General features: G+C 39.9%; 1 protein-coding gene across 2 annotated transcripts in view; it reads left to right on the top strand.

Annotated features, from left to right (window-relative positions):
* The window catches only part of SHANK2 (SH3 and multiple ankyrin repeat domains 2), a 734,882-nt gene that overhangs the window by 318,302 nt on the left and 394,768 nt on the right, over window positions 1-21,812 (top strand). For both annotated transcript variants that reach the window (XM_038764461.1, XM_038764460.1), the window contains one exon: window positions 11,642-11,811. In XM_038764461.1, the coding sequence (XP_038620389.1) occupies window positions 11,642-11,811 (170 nt within the window). The remainder of the gene's footprint in view (window positions 1-11,641; window positions 11,812-21,812) is intronic.

Raw genomic sequence — 21,812 nt, 5'->3', positions numbered from 1 at the left:
AACACTAGTGTTATTGCGGTGACTAGAGCAGTGTTTTGGGTTCCTTGTAGCCCTGAGTCCAACAGAGACACCATCCACAGCTGCAATCACAAGCGTAGCCTTTCTAATAATTCCGGAAATTGAGATGGCCTCACACTGCTCCTTTTTCCTCACCATGGGCACCAGGAGATGAGGTTGTTGGGAACCCCAATGGCTTGGGAGGCAGCGTAGTCTTGCTTTCAGGAAGTAGGTTCAATAGTCAGGCGTCTGAAAGTAAGGGACTGACCTGGGCTCATCTTACTGCTTTTTCCTCACCCTGGGCAACAGAAGAAGGGGCTGCTGAAGGGCATGGGCCTGGGCTGTCGTAAGGTATTAATTGAGTGTTTACTTTGTGCGGAGAGCACTTGGGGGAGTACAGTAGAGTTATTAGACACATTCTTTACCCTCAAGGAATTTAGAGACTAGCAAGGGGAGACAACCACTAAAATAAAATACAAGTAAGGAGAAGAAACTGAATATTAGGCTATGCATGAATGCTGAAGTAGGGAGAGGATGATAAATTAAGCTCTTAGGATGACAGGGCTCAAGTGCTTATATAGTGCAATAGGTGGGGAAATAGATTAGTGAGATAGGTTATTCGGGGAAGTCTTCATTGACGAGATAGGATTTCAGAAAGGTTTAAAGCTGGGGAGAGTAGTAGTCTTCCAAATATGAAGGGGGAGGGAATACCACCTGGGAAGGAGGGTGTAACAAGTGAAAAAGGGAAACAATCTTCTCATGAACACATTTGTCTTTGTCTTGAAAAGATGCGACACAGTCCAATCCCAACCACTGAACAAATTCCAATGAAGAGTCCGATTTAGTACTTTGCCAGATTTTTATCCTGTGAATTTACCTTACAGCACAGGCTTGAGAGTCAGAGGACCTGGGTTCTAGTTCTAGCTCCGCCAGTTGCCTGCTGTATGACCTTGGGCAAGTCACAATGTCTCTGTGCTGCAGTTTCCTCAACAGTAAAATAGGTCTGGAAAATGAGCCTGTTATTGGGTAGGAACCGTCTCTGTATGTTGCTGACTTGTACTTCCCAAGTGCTTAGTACAGTGCTGTGCACACAGTAAGCGCTCAATAAATATGATTGATTGAATGAATGAATTAATTAATTAAATAGTTGTTCTCCCTCCTGTTTAAACACTGAGCCCCATGTGGGACAGGGACTGTGTCCATCCTGATTACGTTGTATCTACCCCAGGACTTGGAACAGTGCTTGACACATAGTAAGCACTTAACATACAAAGAAAAGTCTACATTTCCCTGAAGAGGATACTCCTGGGTGTGCCTCTATAACTGAAAGAGTCCAGAGGCCTTGGTTTTGAATCATACATCAGAAACCTTACAAAATAATCGCTTAGAACAGTGCTTTGCACATAGTAAGCACTTAATAAATGCTATTATATAAAATAATCTACAGAAAACTGTGAAACAAAATAACTTGAGAGAAAATGTATATCTATTGCTTAGACTAGGGAATTCTATCCCAACTCGAGCCTTCCTCTGAACAGAGAGAAGGATCGTTTTTCACAGTTCTAACTTTACCAAATAAATCCCTGAGCATAAGATCCTTCTTCCCTGGCCCTTGTTATGACACATGAGAAGAGGAGGAATATGGCAATCAGTGCTTAATTACTGCCAGTTTTTAGCCCCTGAGTTGGTGGGCAGAGACTTCTGTTCCAGAAGTCTGGCACCTTTAAGGAGAGTCAATGCCTTTTAGTCCTGGAAATATGCCTGACCAGGCTGGCCCTCAGTGACCCTCTTGGGAAAAGTAAGACACCCAGTAGTACCAGAGCTGGGTGTGAGCAGAGGCATGGGAGAATTCGAACTTCTGCCCCTCCTCTCCCTGATTTTAACCCCTTCCCCTCCATCCCCCAGCTTCCCGCAAAATTGAGGAGATTGCGCCATTACTGGGCTACCAGAAAGTTTACTTTTTTACACTAACCTAGCAATTCACTCAATTTACACTAAGGGAGGGTATGAAGAACTGCAGCAGAAAGCAGAATGAAGAGCACTGTACATTAACAGGAGCGAGACTTGGAACAAATTCCCTTGTGAATATGTAAATATTACAGATCTTGTTATTGGTTGAGAAAACCCTCAGTCACCAGGCTGCTTCTCAGTGAGAGCACATAGCCTGACACCAAGATTGAATTGATGTCAGAAAGACTACTATCTTTACAGGGAAGGGGGAGTATGCAGAAACATGCCCTTTGTGCAGTGTTCTACTTTCTAGGACAAGCCCTTCCCCAAATGGAACATATTCTGAACTATGTTAGAGGTTAGACGCTGATGGTGTCAAGAGGATTGTCAAGTGATGGGAACATAGACATGTAAGATTGGGTGGGATGTGTCTGGGGCTAGTTGTGAATTTGTACCTTTGCTATGACTTGCTCAGGAAAAAGGGTATTAGTAATTCATTCAGGAATGTTGAGTAATTTGAAAATCATTTTGGGCCTTTCAGAGAAGTTCTCTGTGAATATAAAGAAGTAGTATTGGAACATAGTGTGATTACTTCATAGCTTAAAAGAAGAACACATGCATAATTGTAATAGACACTTTACGAGCTTGTGATGTTGGACATTTTTGTGACTTCCCTCGACATAAAATATTTTCTAATTGCATTCTTGGGTCTCCATATTTCATTCTTGTGACCCCATTTCATAAAGCAGACAGGCTTGGCATAACCCATTCTATCTTTACAAATAAAGTAAAATTCAGCTCAGCCTTTTTCACTGTTCCTTGACTTAGTCATTCCTACATTCATTAAGATGGTAGTGCATTGGGTGGATCAAGAAATCCAAAGACTTCCTCTTTCATACAGAAATGTGTATTTAGGGCTAAAATAGTATAACTGAGGTCAATGTGTATTTTTTTTTACCCAAACTTTTAGTATAGTCCTGGATGTAAACACATAAATGCCCACATTCCTATCACTATAAAATAATGAAAATCAATCAGTAGTATTTATCAAGCACCTACAGAGCACTGTACAAAGCATGTGGGCAAGTACAATAGAGGTAAATGAGTGTCTTGATTCTATTTTGCAGAATAAGCTTATCCACCAAATTTGACAGTTTAATTTGGCCTTTCTAGAAATCCAAACCAAACAAGTCGGTAAATTCCAGCTGCTAGGAATAAGATCATTGCATCCCATGTTCTGTCACCTATTACTCTGTTATTTTGTTGAAGTCAGATGTGGATAATGTGCTTGACATAGTGAGATAATGCCTTTATTTTTATTTATACTGCTTAAAAAATGAATTATTATTTACTGTGCCTTATCCATAGACTGAATATTTTTACTTTCCTCTACTGACATTTAAAGCAAGTATTTCCCCAACAAAAGTGAGTTCAACCATAATGTCAGGGTTGCATTTATAAAGAAACAAAAAAGAATCATCTCATCATGGATATTGTCAATGGCTAAACAATAATCAGGTAATAAAAATGTGCATAAATAGGTAGTAGTCTATAGGCCAAAAAGACCGCTATAGTTTAATAGAGTCTTAGCTATCAAAACAAAAAAGATAATGCTCAACTGGATTTCTGAAGGTCATTTTATTACTCTAAGAAGCATAGGGTGAATTTTGCCTTCGGGCAACATTGTAACCCTTTTCTTTCTGTACTTTCATTGAAGAATAAATTAGATGAGACTTTTAATTTCCCCAAGGCATAATAATAATAATTACAATCTTTATTAAGCACTTATTGTATACCAAAGCACTGCTTAGCAATCAATCAATGATATTTATTGAGCACTTACTGAGGGCTGAGCACTGTACTAAGTGCTTGGGAAAATACTATACAACAGTGTTGGTAGGACATGATCCCTGCCCACAACAAGCTTATGAAATGTGGGGGAGAAAATGTGCATTATGTTTATGGTTTTAGAAAAAAAAAATGCATGGTTTACCTGAGGGGAAGAGAAGCACAAAATGAGCATTGCCGAACTGCTAGAGTGCTGCTATAGCTATTCCCAGGGCACAGATTTTATATTCTGCTGGGAAGATCCTGAAATACTACATACTCTCAAAACCAATGACACCAGCATCTGTAGAGGTGGTTGTCCATCTCCCATTGCCTTAGATCCAAAATAATCAGATTGGTCGCAGTATCTTTCCTGCCTAGGGCCCACAGTCTAATTGGATGTTCATATGTAGCCATTTTAAAAGCGTTAGAGAAAGTTAGTTCCTTTGAAAGAGCTAAAGCACCTTATTTTCCCCCCCAAACCCTTGGACATTTCACCCCAATATGCCATGTGGATCAGCACAATAGACCTTCTAAGAATTCTGTGTTTGGAAGAATAAAAGAATGGAGGAGGAACAGTTTTGAAACATGGTCCCCCTTCAAGGTACCAAAATTATATTCCATCACCACTGATGATGATGATGATGATGATGATGATGATGATTATGGTATTTAACAGCACTCAGCACTTAGAACAGTGCTTTGCACATAGTAAGCACTTAATAAATTCCATTATTATTATTATTATTATTATTATTATTATTATTATTATTTGTTAAGCACTTACTATGTGCCAAGCACAATTCTAAGAGTATCAGTGGGGCTGAGAAAGGAAAATAGATACTCTTTCTCTCCTTTTTATCCTTTTCCCCCTTCTCTTCTATCCTTCCAATTTCAATCAATACTCTGATCCAGAATCAGATTGTTTTTAAGAATGAGTCTTTGTAAAGGGTGAGAAATGAACCAGAGCCTTTATGATATGCCCAAGATGGTATAGAAAATCACTGCTGAGAACTGAGTTAGTGAACTGGAATTAACACTTCATTCTTGATTTGGAAACTCACTAGAAGGGCTAAGAAGCAATCTTATTTTACATTCAGTCGCTAATATTATTGTACTCTTCCAGAGCTTAGTAAAGTGCTTTGCACACAGTAAGTGCTCAATAAATATGATTGATTGAATGAATGAATGTGTAATAATAATAATTGTGTTATTTGTTAAGCACTTACTATTTAATAATTGTGGTAATAACTGTGGTATTCGTTAATCGCTTACTATGTGCCAGGCACTGTACTAAGCGGTGGGGTGGATACAAGCAAATCACTCATTCATTCACTCAATCATATTTATTGAGTACTTACTATGTGCAGAACACTGTACTAAGTGCTTGGGAAGTATAGATCGGCAACATATAGAGGTGGTCCCTACCCAGTAACGGGCTAACAGTTTAGAAGGGGGAGACAGATAACTAAACAAAACAAGTAGACAGGTGTCAATGCCATCAGAATAAATGGAGTTATAGCTATATACACATCATTAATACAATAGAGTAATAAATATGTACAAATATACACAAGTGCTATGGGGAGGGGAAGGGGTTAGGGCAGAAGGAGGGGAGGAGGAGAGGAAAAGGGGGGCTCAGTCTGGGAAGGCCTCTTGGAGGAGGTGAGCTCTCAGTAGGGCTTTGAAGGGAGGAAGAGAGCGAGCTTGGAGGATGTGTGGAGGGAGGGCATTCCGGCCAGGGGGAGAACGTGGTCTGGGGGTCGACGGCAGGACAGGCGAGAACGAAGCACAGTGAGGAGGCTAGCAGCAGAGGAGTGGAGTGTATGGGCTGGGCTGCAGAAGGAGAGAAGGGAGGTGAGGTAGGAGGGGGTGAGGTGATGGACAGCCTTGAAGCCGAGAGTGAGGAGTTTTTGCCTGATGCGTAGGTTGACTGGTGGCCACTAGAGATTTTTGAGGAGCGGAGTGACATGCCCAGAGTGTTTCTGCACAAAGATGATCCGAGCAGCAGTGTGAAGTATAGACTGAAGTGGGGAGAAACAGGAGGATGGGAGATCAGAGAGGAGGCTGATGCAGTAATCCAGTCGAGACAGGATGAGAGATTGAACCAGCAGGGTAGCGGTTGGGATGGAGAGGAAAGGGTGGATCTTGGCGATGTTGCGGAGGTGAGACTGGCAGGTTTTGGTGACGGATTAGATGTGTGGGGTGAATGAGAGAGCGGAGTCAAGGATGACACCAAGATTGCGGGTTTGTGAGATGGGAAAGATGATAGTGCCGTCCACAGTGACAGGAAAGTCAGGGAGAGGACAGGGTTTGGGAGGGAAGATAAGGAGCTCAGTCTTGGACATGTTGAGTTTTAGATGGCAGGCAGACATCCAGATGGAGTTATCCTGAAGGCAGGAGGAGATAGCCTGGAGGGAGGGAGAGAGAACAGGGGAGGAGATGTAGATTTGGGTGTCATCAGCATAGAGATGATAGTTGAAACCGTGGGAGCAAATGAGTTAACCAAGGGAGTGAGTATAGATGGATACAGTCAAGTTGGTTACAGTCCCTGTCCCGCAAAGGGCTCACTGTCTTCATTCCCATTTTAATAATAATAATAATAATGTTGGTATTTGTTAAGTGCTTACTATGTGCCACACACTGTTCTAAGTGCTGGGGAGGTTACAAGGTGATCACGGTGTCCCATGGGGGGCTCACAGTCTTAATCCCCATTTTACAGATGAGGTAACAGAGGCCCAGAGAAGTTAAGTGACTTGCCCAATCACACAGCTGACAAGTGGCGGAGCTGGGATTTGAACCCAAGACCTCTGACTCCAAAGCCTGTACTCTTTCCAATGAGCCATGCTGCTTCTCTTTATTACAGATGAAATAACTGAGGCACAGAGAAGTGAAGTCACTTGCCCAGGATCACACAGCAGACAAATGGCGAGGCAGGGATTAGAACCCATGACCTTCTGACACCCAAGCCCATGCTTTATCCACCACGTCGTGTACTGTAATAAGCCCTGGGGAAGGTACAAGATAGTCAGATCTCTTATGAGGGCTTACAGCCTAAGTAGGAAAGATAATATGTATTGAATCCCCATTTTGAAGATTTAGGAGTTGAGGCACAAGAGAAGTTATATGACTTGCCTGAGGTCACTTTAAACTCGTCGTGGGCAGGGAATTTGTCTGTTGTTATAATGTACTCTCCCAAGTGCTTAGGACAGTGCACTTAGTACACTTAGTACAGTGCACTTAGTACACTTACTACCGTGCACTTAGAAAAGTGCTCTGCACACAGCAAGTGCTCAATAAATGTAATTGAATATGAGACAGAACTGGAATTAGAACTCAGGTCCTCTGACTCCTACACCCATGCTCTTTCTGATAGGCCAGGCTGCTTCATCAACTTTGAAGAAAATAAATATTTGAGTAGTATATTGAATGCTACTCGGGTGGTTCAATGTTCATGAAATATCTTGATTACTTTTGTCCCTTTATACAGGACTAGGACAGGGAAATATTGAGAAAACTCATCTAATGTCAATCAAAGATTTATTGAGCACTTAACTGTGTGCAGAGCACTCTACTAAGCACTTAGGAGAGTTCAATACTGTACTGTATTTTTTACAGATTTGGTAGATGTGTTCCCTGCCCACAAGGAGCTTAAAGGCTAGAGAGAGAGACAGGCATTGAATTACATTTAGATGTATGGTATTTGGAAAACACTCACTTTGTGCTAGGTACTTTGTAAGTGCTGTGGGACTGAGGGTGGGGTGAATAAAGGGTACAGATCTGAGTGCAAGGGTGATGCAGAAGGATGTGGAGTGGGGGAAATGAGGGTTTAGTCGGGGAAGGCTTCTTGGAGGAGATGTGATTTTAATAAGGCTAATGTCATTTGTCACGCTAAATTTTAGCAAATAGCAGGTTTCTTCTAGTTAGCTAAAAGTAGCGTTAATTTTCCTTAAAAAATCCACTGGATCTAGAAAAGAGATGTAGATCTATATCATGAAGTAATAGTAAAATTTTTAAAAAGACAGCTGGCTGCTGAAAAATAACATTTGTTAGGTTGTCAGGTAATCATCCCTCGAGACTCTTCCATCAGTGTTATTGTCCTACTTTGAATTCTCTCCATTTTGTCAATTCTTTTCTAGTATTTAGGCATTCAGGACCAAGCACAGAATTCTATGAATAATCTTGCAAGTGTTGTATTGCAATCTTCACATCACCTGCTGGCTCAATGCTTTGATGATCCTGTGTAAGCATCTTAAAATTGCTGAATATAAACTTTTTTGAACCTATATTTCTTTACAAGTATACAACAAAATGGCCATTTTGGAGGTTCCCAAGTGCTTGCTTCACACTCAATGACTGATTTTTGAATTTATTTTCCTAAAATAGATTAATAGTTTTCTAGGTTACAGTTCATTTTCAGTACATAATCCAACCCACATTCAGAATGTCTCTATCCTCTGTTTTTCTCTTTACTCCTCTACATTTAGTCCTTGCAGCACTTTCAAATTTGGAACCACCAGATCTAAAGCTACTTAGTTGTCTGTACCAGACTATTAATAAGGTCATTAGAAGAGATTGGGTATCATATTGATGTATAAGACACCTAACTATTCCAGTTACGGGTACTCTCAGAAAGCTTTCTTTTGTATGATAGAGTTGATATTCAACCCATTTGGAATAGTTTAAGACTATGTAACAAATATTGAGATAATGTAACATTGAGACAATTTAAGAAATAATTATTGTACGTGGGTTTGTGGGTTTGTCCACCAGTGTCTTCATGGCAGCATGGCGTAGTGGCTAGGGCCTGAGGCCTGGGAGTCAGAAGGTCATGAGTTCTAATCCTGGTTCCCCCACTTCTCTGCTGTGTGACCTTAAGCAAGTCACTTCACTTTTCTGGGCCTCAGTTACCTCATCTGTAAAATGAGGATTAAGACTGTGAGCCCAAAGTGGGAGAGGAACTGTGTCCAACTCGATTTGCTTGTATCCATCCCAGCGCTTAGTACAGCACCTGGCACAAAGTAAGCACTTAACAAATACCGCCATTATTATTGTTTGGTGATTTTATTTACTTTATTCATGGATATTATGATATGTCAAGACCAGTGACAAAATTAGGCAACAACTGCTCTTTATAACATTTAATCTTTGTTGTCTTATTTAAGTCCTGTATTAAATGTGATCAGCTTGTTGATTCTTTCCTACATCTATTCTCTGTTGGTCTGCTGATAAAGCCCTTCAGTTTTCTGCTTGAAAAGTTAAGTGTCTTTGTTGTTACCTTTTCTGTGATTCTTTTTCTTGCCTTTATTATAAATTGAAAATCCTAATTTTCCCCCTTTCTCTTTGACTGTATTTTCTTGTTTGTCTGTCTTTCCCCGGACAGCTTGTAATAACTGAATATTTTGGTTTATGTTTTCTCTTTTCCATTCCAGCTCCAGCTTCTATCATTATTTCCTTTATAATTACTTTTTACTTTTCTCATTTCCCCAAGCGTTTATCCAGTTCCCCAAGTTGTGTTCTGATTTTAGTTTGGAATACTGACTTTCTCCTATTCTTGTCCCAGTGACAGTGTTCAGTGATATTCTTACCCTCATTCCTTCTAGAACCAGTTGGAAAAGAGGGCTGGGGGTGCCTTTACATTTTGTGCCTGAGGAATATAGGGTGTTTTCAGGTAGGTGGTGCAGAGTGAGGAACAGCCCAAATTGCCAAAGTTTCCACCCTTCTTCAGCTCACCCCATGGAAGCAAGATGGCTGCCACATGACATCCAGAGATGTTTCCCTTCCCAGGGATAGACTTGGCTGGAGAGAAAAACAATATAGTTGTAGGGGGAAAAGAAATGCAAGTGACTTTGTCTAGCACCACCACTATCCTGGAAGCAAGTAATTGTCCCCTTTCCCTGTACATGAACAGAAGAGAATTGGGTAAGGATCCAGAAGTAGTAATAATATCAGTAGTGGTAGTAGTATTTATTGAGTGCCCATTTGGTGTAATGCTCTGTATGTATAAAAATACATACAAAGAAGTACCAAAAAAAGAAGTGACTAATTTCCTGTCGATAGAGAGCTTACATCCTCACAGGGGAAACAGACATAGAAATATTTATGCAGTTACTTATATTTATTGTGCTTGGATATGTACAGTTTTAACACTTGGTAATCACCCCACCCTCAATGCCACAGCACTTATGTACATATCCATGATTTTTATTTACATTAAATGCAGACTGTAGACTCTAGACTGTAAACTGCTTTTTTATGGTATTTGTCAAGTACTTACTATAAGCCAGGCACCATACTATGTTCTGGGATAGATACCAGATAATCAGGTTGGACACAGTCCATATCCCATGTGGGGCTCACACTCTTAATCCCCATTTTACTTGTGGATAAAGGAGCATGTCTACCATCTCTGTTGTACTTTACTCTCCCAAGCACTTAGTTCTGTGCTCTGCACAAAATAAGCACACCATAAATACCCTTGATTCATTGAATGATATTTACAAATATCATAGGTGAGATAAATAATTGAAAGTAAAATTGAATATACATATATACAAAAGTAGTGAAGCTGAGAATAAATTCATAAGAGCTAAATGAATATGGATGATGGGTTTATACAATTTAGGGTGCCAGAAATTAACTGAAGAAGGCATAGTCAAAGATGCATAATTTTAGGAGTGCTTTGAATGTGGAGAGAGCTATGGCCTGTCAGATTAGGGAAGGGAGGAATTCCAAGCTGAGGGAACAGTATGAGCTAGGGGATGGAGTCAAGAAGAAGAGCAAGGTTAAGTTCTAAGGTTAACTTGAGGAAGGATGAAGAGAGAGTTGGGGAATAGCAGGTGAATAGAGCAGAAAGATAAGGGGGACAAGTTGTACTTAGCCTTGAAGCCAAATGTGAGGCATTTTTGTTTGATGCTTAGGGACCTAAGGAGACCGTGGGGAGTTCTGATGAGTAGAGGTATGCATGCTGAGCTAATCTTTTTGCTTAAAAAGCCAACTGTATTCTAATATATTAAAGTGACGAAGTAGAAAGTTTTTCTTTAACCATCATTGGAGCCTTTTCCCTGTTGGTAGAACCAAACTGCTTCTTTTCCTATACTTTCCGGATCAGGAAATTATCCTCCTTGTAACTCAGAAATCTTGTGTCTGCTTAATTTGTCATCTAAATATCACTACAAATAAGGCAAATGTGACAACTACTGATTATCATTGATAAAATAGTTAAAATGTTCTTTTTTTCTGTTTTAAAATAGATACTGCATTATGCCACTTTCACCAAGATGATAAAATTATAGTATAATTTTAGGAAGGAACTGTTAAAGACAGTTTCCATAATTTTTTTCAAGTACATTTTTTGTCTTATTCTATGAAAATACATCAAAGTCAAGGTACAATTCTCACCTTTTAAAAAGTCAGTACAGAAATTTCTACATCTTTGGGAAAATGGATGAATGAAAGAAATTATGGTGTAAGAATGTCATACTTTTGTGAACACGTCAGGTAATAGCAGTAATTTCAGCATTAAATGGTAAATTATGTTATTTATTTTGATTCTGAATGGCTTGTATTCACATTTATCTGAGAAAGTGTTGAGACTTTTATTTTTCCACTGACATTTATTAAACAACATTTTAGAATTAGCAATGGCCTCCTCTTTGCCCTTGATAATATGTAACAGAGACATGGTCTTTATAAAAGAGCAGTAGCATAGTTTTGCTTTTATTTCTAATAATTGCGTTTCTACAAATTGATCATACTCATCACTGTTAGTCTGGTATGGTCCGCCTCTGGGACAGTGTAGAAAAGTCAGCATGAATTTTAAAACATTAATTTTTTTCTCCTTTTTTTTTTTTTTAATCTTTTCCAGTGCTGGCTTCAGTCCTGGTGCTAATAAGGAGACTGTCTCCACCTTCGACTATCAGGGCCCAAAGCGCAAGCTGTACAGTGCCGTTCCTGGAAGACTCTTTGTGGTCGTGAAGCCATATCAACCTCTAGTAGATGGAGAGATTCACCTTCACCGAGGGGACAGAGTAAAAGGTTAGATCCTGAACTGTTTATTTTTTTTTTGACCCTAGCATTGTTTTCTGAAAAAAGACATTCTAGCTCAAGTCGCACATCTCTTGGCTTGGTTTAGTAACAGAAGGCACAGCAGCACCTTATTTGGGTGACTCTTGTCCTATTATCTTTGTTTGGCTTGTGCTCAAGCAAATTATCTGGTTAATTAAGGTCCCCCAATACATTTTGCACTCGATGGTGCAAATATTCCAGGCCAGAGAAACACTTTCTGCCTGAAATATCATTTTCTAAAGAAGTAATTCTGCACACATTTCCCTCCTCAAGGACCTCTGAAGGTTACCCAGCCATTTCTGCATCAAGAAAAAAATGCTCACCATTAGATTCAAGGCAGTCAACTCTCTCCCTTTTGTATCCATGCTCTTCTTCCTCTACAACCTAGCCTGTACATATCATTCCTTCAAATACCAACCTAATGTGTGCTCTGCACACAGTAAGTACTCAATAAATATGATTGAATGAATGAATAAACCTAATCACTGTCCCTACCTCTCGCCTCACCCTGTCAGCTCCTTGCTCATGCTCTTCTTTCTGACTGTAACTCCCTCTCTCTACTTATCTGACAGCCCAGCACACTCTCTGTTTTCAAAGTCCTCCTGAAATCATATTGTTTCCTCCTCCCTACTTTTCCTCCCTGTTGCTCCCAACTATGCACTTAGCCCTACCTGCTAAACACTTAGGTTCTCACCCCACTCCCACCCCTACAGCACTTTATTCCATATCCTCATATACAATTGCTTCCCTTACCTGCAGTTTATTTTAATATCTGTCTCTTCTTCTTGACTGTAATAATAGTAATGATAATAATTATGGTACTTGTTAAGCACTCACTAAGTGCTGGAGTAGTAGCAAGTTAATCAGGTTGGACACCGTCCCTGTCCTCCATGGGGCTCACTTTCTTAATCCTCATTTTACAGATGAAGTAACTGAGGCCCAGAGAAGTTAAGTGCCTTGCCCAAGTCAAAAGCAGACATGTGGCAGAGCCCGGACTAGGACTCAGGACCTTCTGAGTCCCAGGCCTGTAGTCTACCCACTGAGCCACACTATTTCTCTTAAACTCCTTGAAGGCAGGGATTATGTCCATCAATTTAATTGAACTCTTCCAAGTGCTCTGCACAAAGTAAGCACCCAAATACAACTGATTGATGGCAAAATGAAGGACTGCCATCCTCCCTTAGCTGGCTGATCAGTAAGTAATGTAAGGGGCCAAATGTTCCTGACTAGTAGTGGAAAAATGCAAAGCTTGGTTAAGTCATCAGTGTCTGTCTGTGCCATTTGGACAGTTCTTATTCAATCATAGTTATTGAGCATTTACTGTGTGCAAAGCTCTGTACTAAGCACTTAATTCTGGAATGTAGTGTAGAGTAGCAAGTTGGGTGATGGGGGATTCACAATTTTCATTCATTCATTCATTCAATCATTTATTGAGTGCTTACTGTGTGCCGAACACTGTACTAAATGCTTGGAAAGTATAATACAGCAATAAAGAGAGGCAATCCCTGCCCACATTGGGCTCGCAGTCTAGAGGGGAGGAGACAGACATCAATACAAATAAACAGGCATCAATATAAGTAAATAGAATTATAGATATATACACATATACGTAAGTGCTTTGGGGAGGGGAGAGAGGGAGAGAGCAAAGGGAGTGATAATACAACTCGGCTTTAAGATTGAATTGTCTGGGCCTGAATAATCTGGATGATTTACTACTGTAAACCCAGATTCTACATTTGAAGATGATAGGTTCACTTCACTCAGAAAATCCAAAAGATAATAAGGTCAGGGTTGAGAAGCAGGCCAAGAGTTAGAGAAGTATGTCCTTAAACTGAAATTCAAATCACATATTTCCCCTGTGTTTTGCTTTCATTTTTACAGCCCAGTTTATAAACTACTTCAATTCTTTCTTGGCCCTCATGGCTCTTGGGAGCAACACATAGCTGGCAAATTTAGAGGGCACGATAGAAGAAAACTACAAAAACTCTTCTTACCCACCTTCCCAGGAACAAACACCAAGTGAAACTTGTGATATGAGTAGTAATTTAAAAAAGAGAGAGTCAGAAAAGGGATCTATGCTTTCCATTAATCCTATAGAAGTTATTGCAAAACACCAAATTGCCTTCATACAGTTAGAGTGATCATTCATTTGGTTTTAAACTAGCCAAACCAGTTTTCAGCTGGTCAGTCAGTAAGTTGTATTTATTGGGTGCCTAATAAGACCTTGGGCTTGTATAATATAACAGACATATTCCCTGCCCACAACAATTTTACAGTCTAGAGGGTTTATTCCTTTTTCAATATAAAGTAGTGATATTTCAAACACTAAGCCTCTATCCACCTCAGCTCCAGCTTCCAAGTTCCAGGACAAAGACGTGGCACCTGTCAAATTTGGAAGGGAGCCAAATGACTCTGGAGCATGTGGGAAAGACAGAGGTCCCCTGGAAAAATGCCCTAGGTTCAGGTGGCTTCAGACAGTATTTTGGAAAATGGAGTGTCTGATGTCATTTCATAATGCCACTTATCAATCACAACTTATGTGACATTGCACCACATTTGTAGGTCTAGTGTCTGTGAGGGCCTCTAGCAACTAGCATACCTACAGTATCATGCAATAATTAGAGTCTAAAGGAACAAAGACCATGTGGCCCATGTTATGTTTTGCATTATTTCCTCCCTCACATAGTACTAATTTAATAGACACTGACTAAGTCAGGGTAACACTTCTCTATTTTCTTCAATGTCCTGGGCAGAAAGTATGGAAGCTTCCTAGCAAATCTGAACACTACTAATGAAAACCTTTGACCACATTTTTCTAGGGCTGAAAATTGTCATGTGACATGATAGTCATGACAGTAGCAGTTCTTAGTCCAACTGCCCAAAGGAATCTCTTAATCTTAATATCCTGAATTCTCTGCCTATGTTAAATTATAAGCATCATTTAAGTGCAGTTCAGTGTAAATGAAAGACATTTTAAAATGGAAGTCTCACAGCTATCCATTCCATGAAAAGAAAATGTTGTTTTCCATTAAGGTCTGAAATCACGTAGTCATGCACTGAGTAGGATTATTGAGTGTAGTAGAGAAATGTTATCATTGCTTTCAATTTGGGAGGAAAAAACTTTAACTTTTAACAGTAAGAATACATTTTTTAATAGACTGAGTCACAGAGTAGGTAATCATAAGTTCAATATGCAGAAATGAAAAAAATAAATGTAACAGGGCCAAGTAAAACTTAGCTACAATTTCATGTTTTTATCCATTTTAATTGAGGCTGTGTATAATTTTTAGCAATTATTTCTCTTGGATTTCAGGAGGATATGGGTATGATTAACCTTCAACAGTTTCCTTAGAGCTAGAGAAGTCTCATGGCTGCAAGTTGAACAGGAGAGTGACAGATTGACCCAAAACAGAAATTATAGCAGGGAAAGGACTCAGAATGTGTTGGACAGTGTCAAGGACAAGGAGAGATGGGGACAGTGCTTAAGGGAGTGGGTTTGGGCTATTAAAGTAGGCTAGGAAATAATAGGTTGCATATTTCCATTTTTTTGTTTCTCGTTACACCTTTGTATCACATGTAAAGCCTGCTGTTGGGTAGGGACCGTCTCTATATGTTGCCAACTTGTACTTCCCAAGTACAAGTACAGTGCTGTGCACACAGTAAGCGCTCAATAAATTTGAATGAATGAATGTTATTTAGTACATTTATCACCTGGAAATTTTCTTTCTTAGCATGCCCTCCACAACAGATTCATTTGGGAGGAGAAATAATTAATGAATCTACTTACCTTTTTCTGTAAATTTAACAGAATCTGGGACAAGAAATCTCTAGAAGTAATATGTATCTGCTATTTATGATACCTTAAAGACTATGATAGCTATTTTATAAAAAAATTATTCAGGACATTGTAGTCCAGATGAATCATTACTCTCTCTTGTGCATTAATTTACTTCTGGGAATTCTATCACCTAGAACCATGTAGATATTTGAGAAGATTATCTCTGGTGAACCAAAATTGTTTCTAATATCAGTTTGGGTCCATACATTAATTAATTTATCCACCTAGATCCCAGGAAAGCTATTCTATTGGTACTACAGCAATAGTATTCTATTCTATTGCTACTACAACTTCATGCCCTCTCCAAGATCTCTGTTTGTCATTTGTAAATTAGTTGAGTTCTTTGTGTTTTTCTAGTATGCTGATGTCTCTGAGAGGCACATTTGGTGCTCTATGATGGGAGCATTTTATTTTGCTTCATTTTGAAAGTGCTGTGGCATTAAGCACTTAGTACAGTGCTCTGTACACAGTAAGCACTCAATAAATACAATTGAATGAATGAATTACCTCACTGCATCATGACATGATGACCCCGTAAAAGCAAGAGAAGGCCAGAGGAATATGTTGCAGCTTGTATAGAGGAAGTTTATAAATCACAAATCTAATCCTTTTTTTAATGAACTCTTTTGGCCTTCAGAAGCTGTTCAAGACTGAGTCAGTGGCTAAGTCAGAGCATCACTTGACATTTTCTAATCCACCCAGGGACACTTTTCTATTCACTTACAGGGTAGGAAGATGGAGCAGGCGAGTTCAGTTGGTTGAGTCAGTACAAGATTTTGAATAGATGGAAGAATCAAAGCCTATCATTGTGTTCCCCAACCTGGTCTCAGATTTATTCCTTTAGGTCTGTAATAATTCTATTCTTTTGCTGTCAAGCAGCTTTTTTATTCACTTTGCCAGGGAATGATCTTTGTAATCAGAGGCTGGAAATGTCAGTGTGACTGTCAAACACAGACCATTAGATATACCCTATGGAGTGGACACTTGTATTTGTGTTTGAGTGGAATATAAGCTGATTCATTTTCCAACAGCTTTTTATCTGTGACTTTACTGTTCATTTAGGTGCATTGTAATGTATTTACATGACATCATTTAGTTCTGGATCTTTATGAACATTGTCCTCACTCTTTGAGAGATTAAACTGGGGTTCTGAATGTTTACTTGGGTTATCCTGGACTTGGAATTAGAAAACAAGATTTCTAATTTGGTCTTCTGTCTTTCCACCATGTAGGCTGTATCACCTCCCCAATAAAGGCTTTGGTTGAAGCATTGCCCACTGTATTTAGTTTTTAATGTGGTTCTCACTGTAATTTTCTTGAAATATGATCTAACCTGTATACCAAGCCTCTTCATTCCCTACTACCCCCAGTATCCTGTTTTCGTGTCAGACTAATCAGACTAATTTGGAGTGCTCATTAATTATAGTGAGTTTGTCACAAACGGACATTGGTATTTACTTGAATAAGTGGTAGCCGTTATTCAAAAATGCCAATTTTATGGAGCTGAGAAGTGTAACAATTGCTTTTGTGGTTGTGACAAATCATTGCCTGAAGGCCAGTGACCTTCCCTCCAGCATCACTAGGCTGGGTCCAGAATGGGATGAGAAGGAGAGGAAGGACAAAAGCATGGCCAGTAAGTTTTTTTTTTCCTTCTTCATTTAAAATTTCTACTTTGGAACTTTCCTCAGGGAAAAACCACTCTATAGAAGATCTCCCCCCTAAAAACTTTAAATTTAGAAAAAGTATATAAATTTAGGAAAGAAAATTGTGGAAGAGTCACGCAGCCCACACATCCATGCAAGTGCATGCACACACACGTGCATGTGTACATATATTAAATCTCCTTTCCCCTTTCCTGGGTTTGTCTTTCCTGGTGACAGTGGAGTGTAGAGTGAGGAGTGAGTGTAAGTGATGTCTGATTTTTTTTTTTTTTTGGCCAAAAGACCTTTTAACTTTACAATTCTACGGGCTTGGAAAGAACCAGTACACCATGATGATGAGTAGATGGTGTGAGCAGGTCCAGGAAGAGGACAAATTTATCTACTAGGTAGTGGATATTTCAGGAGGCCCAGTGAAGCAGTAGTAACAGGAATGGATGTTGGGGGATAAGGAAGGGACATAGCGATGCCCCAGAGGGATGAGGTTTTAAGTTCAGGTCTTGAGTGCTGTGACTGGGCTGGTGGAGGAGGCAGGGCATGGTAGAGTGTTGACAGGTGTTATAGCTGTGGAGCAACAGGTTCCAGTTATAACTGGAGAAGGGGAGGGCAGACAGGAAAACTCCATGTAACCTCTGCCTGGATAACAGGGGAATGGACAAAGGGGAAAGACAACTAAAGGTAGAAGAAAAAAACAAGACAAGCAAGAAGGAACTGGACACGCATAGACACATTTCCTCTGCATTTATGTATATGTGGATACACTGTTCAATCAATTGCTTTATTTTGATTACCCCACTTATAAATTTTTATGTGTTGTCTCCCCTGTCAGAGTTTAATCACCTTGTAGATAGAGAACATAGCTCATGCTTCTGTCATACTTTACCAAGCTCCTAGGGGAAGGGGCAATGCCAAACATGATTATCTTGTATCTACTTCAGTACTTAAAACAGTGCTTGGCACATAGTAAGTGCTTAACAAATGCCATCATCATCATCTTATTCTTCTTAGTATGGACTTGGTAACGAGGGTGCTTAATAAATACCTTAACTACACAACTAATATCTGACATTGATTCACACTTGTTTGCCCTCTCATTTGCATGCATCAGTTCTCATTTTTTTCACACTCCTGTTTCCCACTCATTCACACACATTCATGAACAAGGACAGGGAAAATCAAGTAGATTTTCAGCCCCCTAAGGGACAGGGACAGCGGTTAAAGCAGTGTTGCCTAGTGGATAGAGCATGGGTCTGGGACTCAGAAGGACCTGGGTTCTAATTCCACCTCTGCCACATGAATGCTGTGTGACCTTGGGAAAGTCACTCAACTTCTCTGTGCCTCAGTTACCTCATCTGTAAAATAAGAATTAAGACTATGAGCCCCATGTGGAACATGGACTGTGTCCAAACTGATTAGCTTTTATCTACCCCAGCACTTAGTGCAATGCCTGGTACATAGTAAGGCCTTAACAAACTACCAAAATTATTATTACCTGTGTATTTTCTCCCAGTACCTACTACAGTGCTCTGTACACAGCAAGTACCTAATAAATACTATTACTACTGCTACTACTACACATGCACACTTAGCCAGTAGCCAAAATGGAACACTGGTGGTGGTAGTAGTGATATTTATTAAATGCTTACCCTGTGCAGAGCACCATACTGATCTTTGTGAGAGAGTACACCGTTGGCAAATATACATTAGTGTGAAGATTTTTGAGCTGTATAATTCCAGTAAGTAGGCAAATACAGATGAGAAATTTGGAGCATGCTAGAGGAGCTCTCTCCATGTGTTGCAAGCTACCTTTCTGCAGAAGACTTTTTCTGTGGAGGTACCATTAACTCTTGGGTTAATGGCAACTGGTTCTGATCTTATTTCCAGTCTCTTCAGGGGCTCCCAAGCTGGTCTCCCTCAGGTGACCCAGGTTCCATTTCTTGAATATAGAACTCTCTCCATGCGGTGGTAGTTCAATGCTGCCATTGCTGCAGATGCAGGAATACTCTATCAACTAATGTGGGTCTGTGTTGGATACCCAAACAAGCCCTTGGAAGTCAGTCATCCTCTTTCCCCAGAAAGACATTGAACTGGATGTTGGCTGTCTCATAGGTAACACACAATCCTGATTTTGAGTCTCATTAATATTGTCACTTTGTTTTCACAAACTTGCCTAGGAAATCATGGATTCAACATGTCTTTGTTCTGAGAATCTCTTAATCTAGAACAAGAGTCGGCAACCTATGGTTTTGGAGCCGTATCTGACTCTTCTTGGATCTAGATGTGTTACTTCAGCTGAGGGTGGGGACTTGAGGTATTAAAATCCATAAACTTCACAATGGAACTATGTGAATGGATATTTAAAATGTGTGATTGGCTTTTTGTGTACCAGCTGCTTAAAGCTCTCATTTTGGGGGGCTCGTCTGCTCACTGAGTTTGTCAACCCCTTGTTCAGAGGCACCTATTTCACACTGACTCTTCTCTCTGGACATTCCCTTCTCTGCCTTGGGTGGAGTGGGAGGGATCGCTATGTTCCCAGAGGGATAGTGGAGAGCTCAGAAACAAGCTACAGGACTAGGCTTATTTTGCTGACACTTCAAAGAGTTGTGCCTAAGGAAGATCATGAGTTTGGGGCCACCTGTGCTTTCTTCACACTTGGCACCATTTCTCATGATCCATTCAAAGACTGTAGTTTCGAAACCTTGAAGACTCAAGGTGCTAATTTGAAATATATTATGAAACCACTGCATCCCTAAGTAATTTATTTTAGAAAAGGGGTTTGAACATTTGTCTGTCACCTACCAAGTGATTGTTATTCCACCTTGAAGCATCAGTTGAAAATGCTTGTGGGAAAAATGACTGAACGGCATTCTAACCCATTTGCACATGATTGACTTTAAGCCTAATCATTTCTGCTATGTATATTTTCTTTCAGTTCATTCATCTCAAACTGTCAGGACCGTGTCTCATTAATGCTTTCCATGCATGCCAGTCTAGTCTTGAAACCGACACTGGTTACTGAGTTTTGTTACTCTCATAAGAATTTTGCCATTTTTTATCAAAGTATAATAACCTGACAATGAAAGTGATGGCCGTGTATCAGATGAATCTTCCTAATGAATTGATTCTGAATTGAAAAAAAATGCCTCAGGTTATATTACAGTGCTTTCAAGTGATTCATTCATTCATTCAATCATATTTATTGAGCGCTTACTGTGTGCAGAGCACTGTACTAAGCGCTTGGGAAGTGCAAGGATGATATGATAATAATAATGATGGTATTTGTTAAGTGCTTACTTTGTGCCAAGCACTGTTCTAAGCGCTGGGGGAGATACAAGGTAATCAGGTTGTCCCACGTGGGGCTCACAGTCTTAATCCCCATTTTACAGATGAGGTTACTGAGGCACAGAGAAGTTAAGTGACTTGCCCCAAGTCACACAGCTGGTAGGTGGCAGAACCAGGATTAGAACCTCTGACTCCCAAACCTGTGCTCTTTACACTAAGCCACACTGCTGGAGCCCCACTCAATTTTGAAGGTCAAAACTGAATAGCTTGTATCTATTCAGCTACATTCAGCACATAGTAAGCATTCAACAAGCACCATTAAGCAAGCAAGCAAGAAAAAAAAACCCAACAGTCCCTTTCACACTAGGTAGAAACAAAGCTGATGCAGTTTATGGTGCTATTTTAGTGTTTCTTAGTCTCATGATGCTCTCTAAATTTCTCCTCGAAAAAAGCCACTTTTTCCTTGATGACCTGATGCCAGAATGGTGTGTCTGCCACAGTTGTCTCCTGACATTCAGTTGTCCTGCTGCATTTTCTGAGGCTACACAGGATGCCAGGGAGACCAGCGAAGGGGCCAATATGATGAGAGGGTTTGGGTCAGTCAAAGAACCTTAATCTAAAACTGTCTATTCCTTACAGTGACTCAGAGCTAGGGATATACCACTTAAGTAAAGTACTTACCAGATAAGAACAACTCGCTGCCTAAAATGCCTTAGGCTTGTGGAGTTTGGAAACAACAGGCAACTCAGAGCAATATGTTTTGATTGTGCAAAATGGATTAGGAAGACCACTGATAAAAGTAAAAGGCAAGAATAAGGCCCAGGATCTGGTGAGGGAAAAGAGCTGTATGAGCCTAAGTGTTTAGAGAGAAACAGTCAAAGAAGTGGCTGATATCTAAGTTGATTCATGATTAATTGATGAGCTGAAGATTCTTGCCTGGAAGATAAAGTTGAAGGTAAAATCAGGGCCTTGGACTAAATCAAAGATAGTTCAAAGGAGAAAGCATGGAGAAACAAAAATATGATTCATCTTTCTAAATCCTCCTCGTTCATCCAGCCAAACTTGTAGACTAAAGACCAGTTTCTTAATGCTCGGAACTACTTCTGGATGAGTTGTCAGGTATTTAGTAACCAGTGATAACAGGGTAAAATAACAAATTCTAGCAGTTCCAGTGACACCTACTGACAGGACCAT

The sequence above is a fragment of the Tachyglossus aculeatus genome, chromosome 22 (assembly GCF_015852505.1).
Source record: "Tachyglossus aculeatus isolate mTacAcu1 chromosome 22, mTacAcu1.pri, whole genome shotgun sequence".
In the NCBI taxonomy this organism is placed as follows: domain Eukaryota; kingdom Metazoa; phylum Chordata; class Mammalia; order Monotremata; family Tachyglossidae; genus Tachyglossus; species Tachyglossus aculeatus.
The sequence above is the reverse complement of the archived record's forward strand: the minus strand, read 5'-3'. Positions and strand labels throughout refer to the sequence as shown.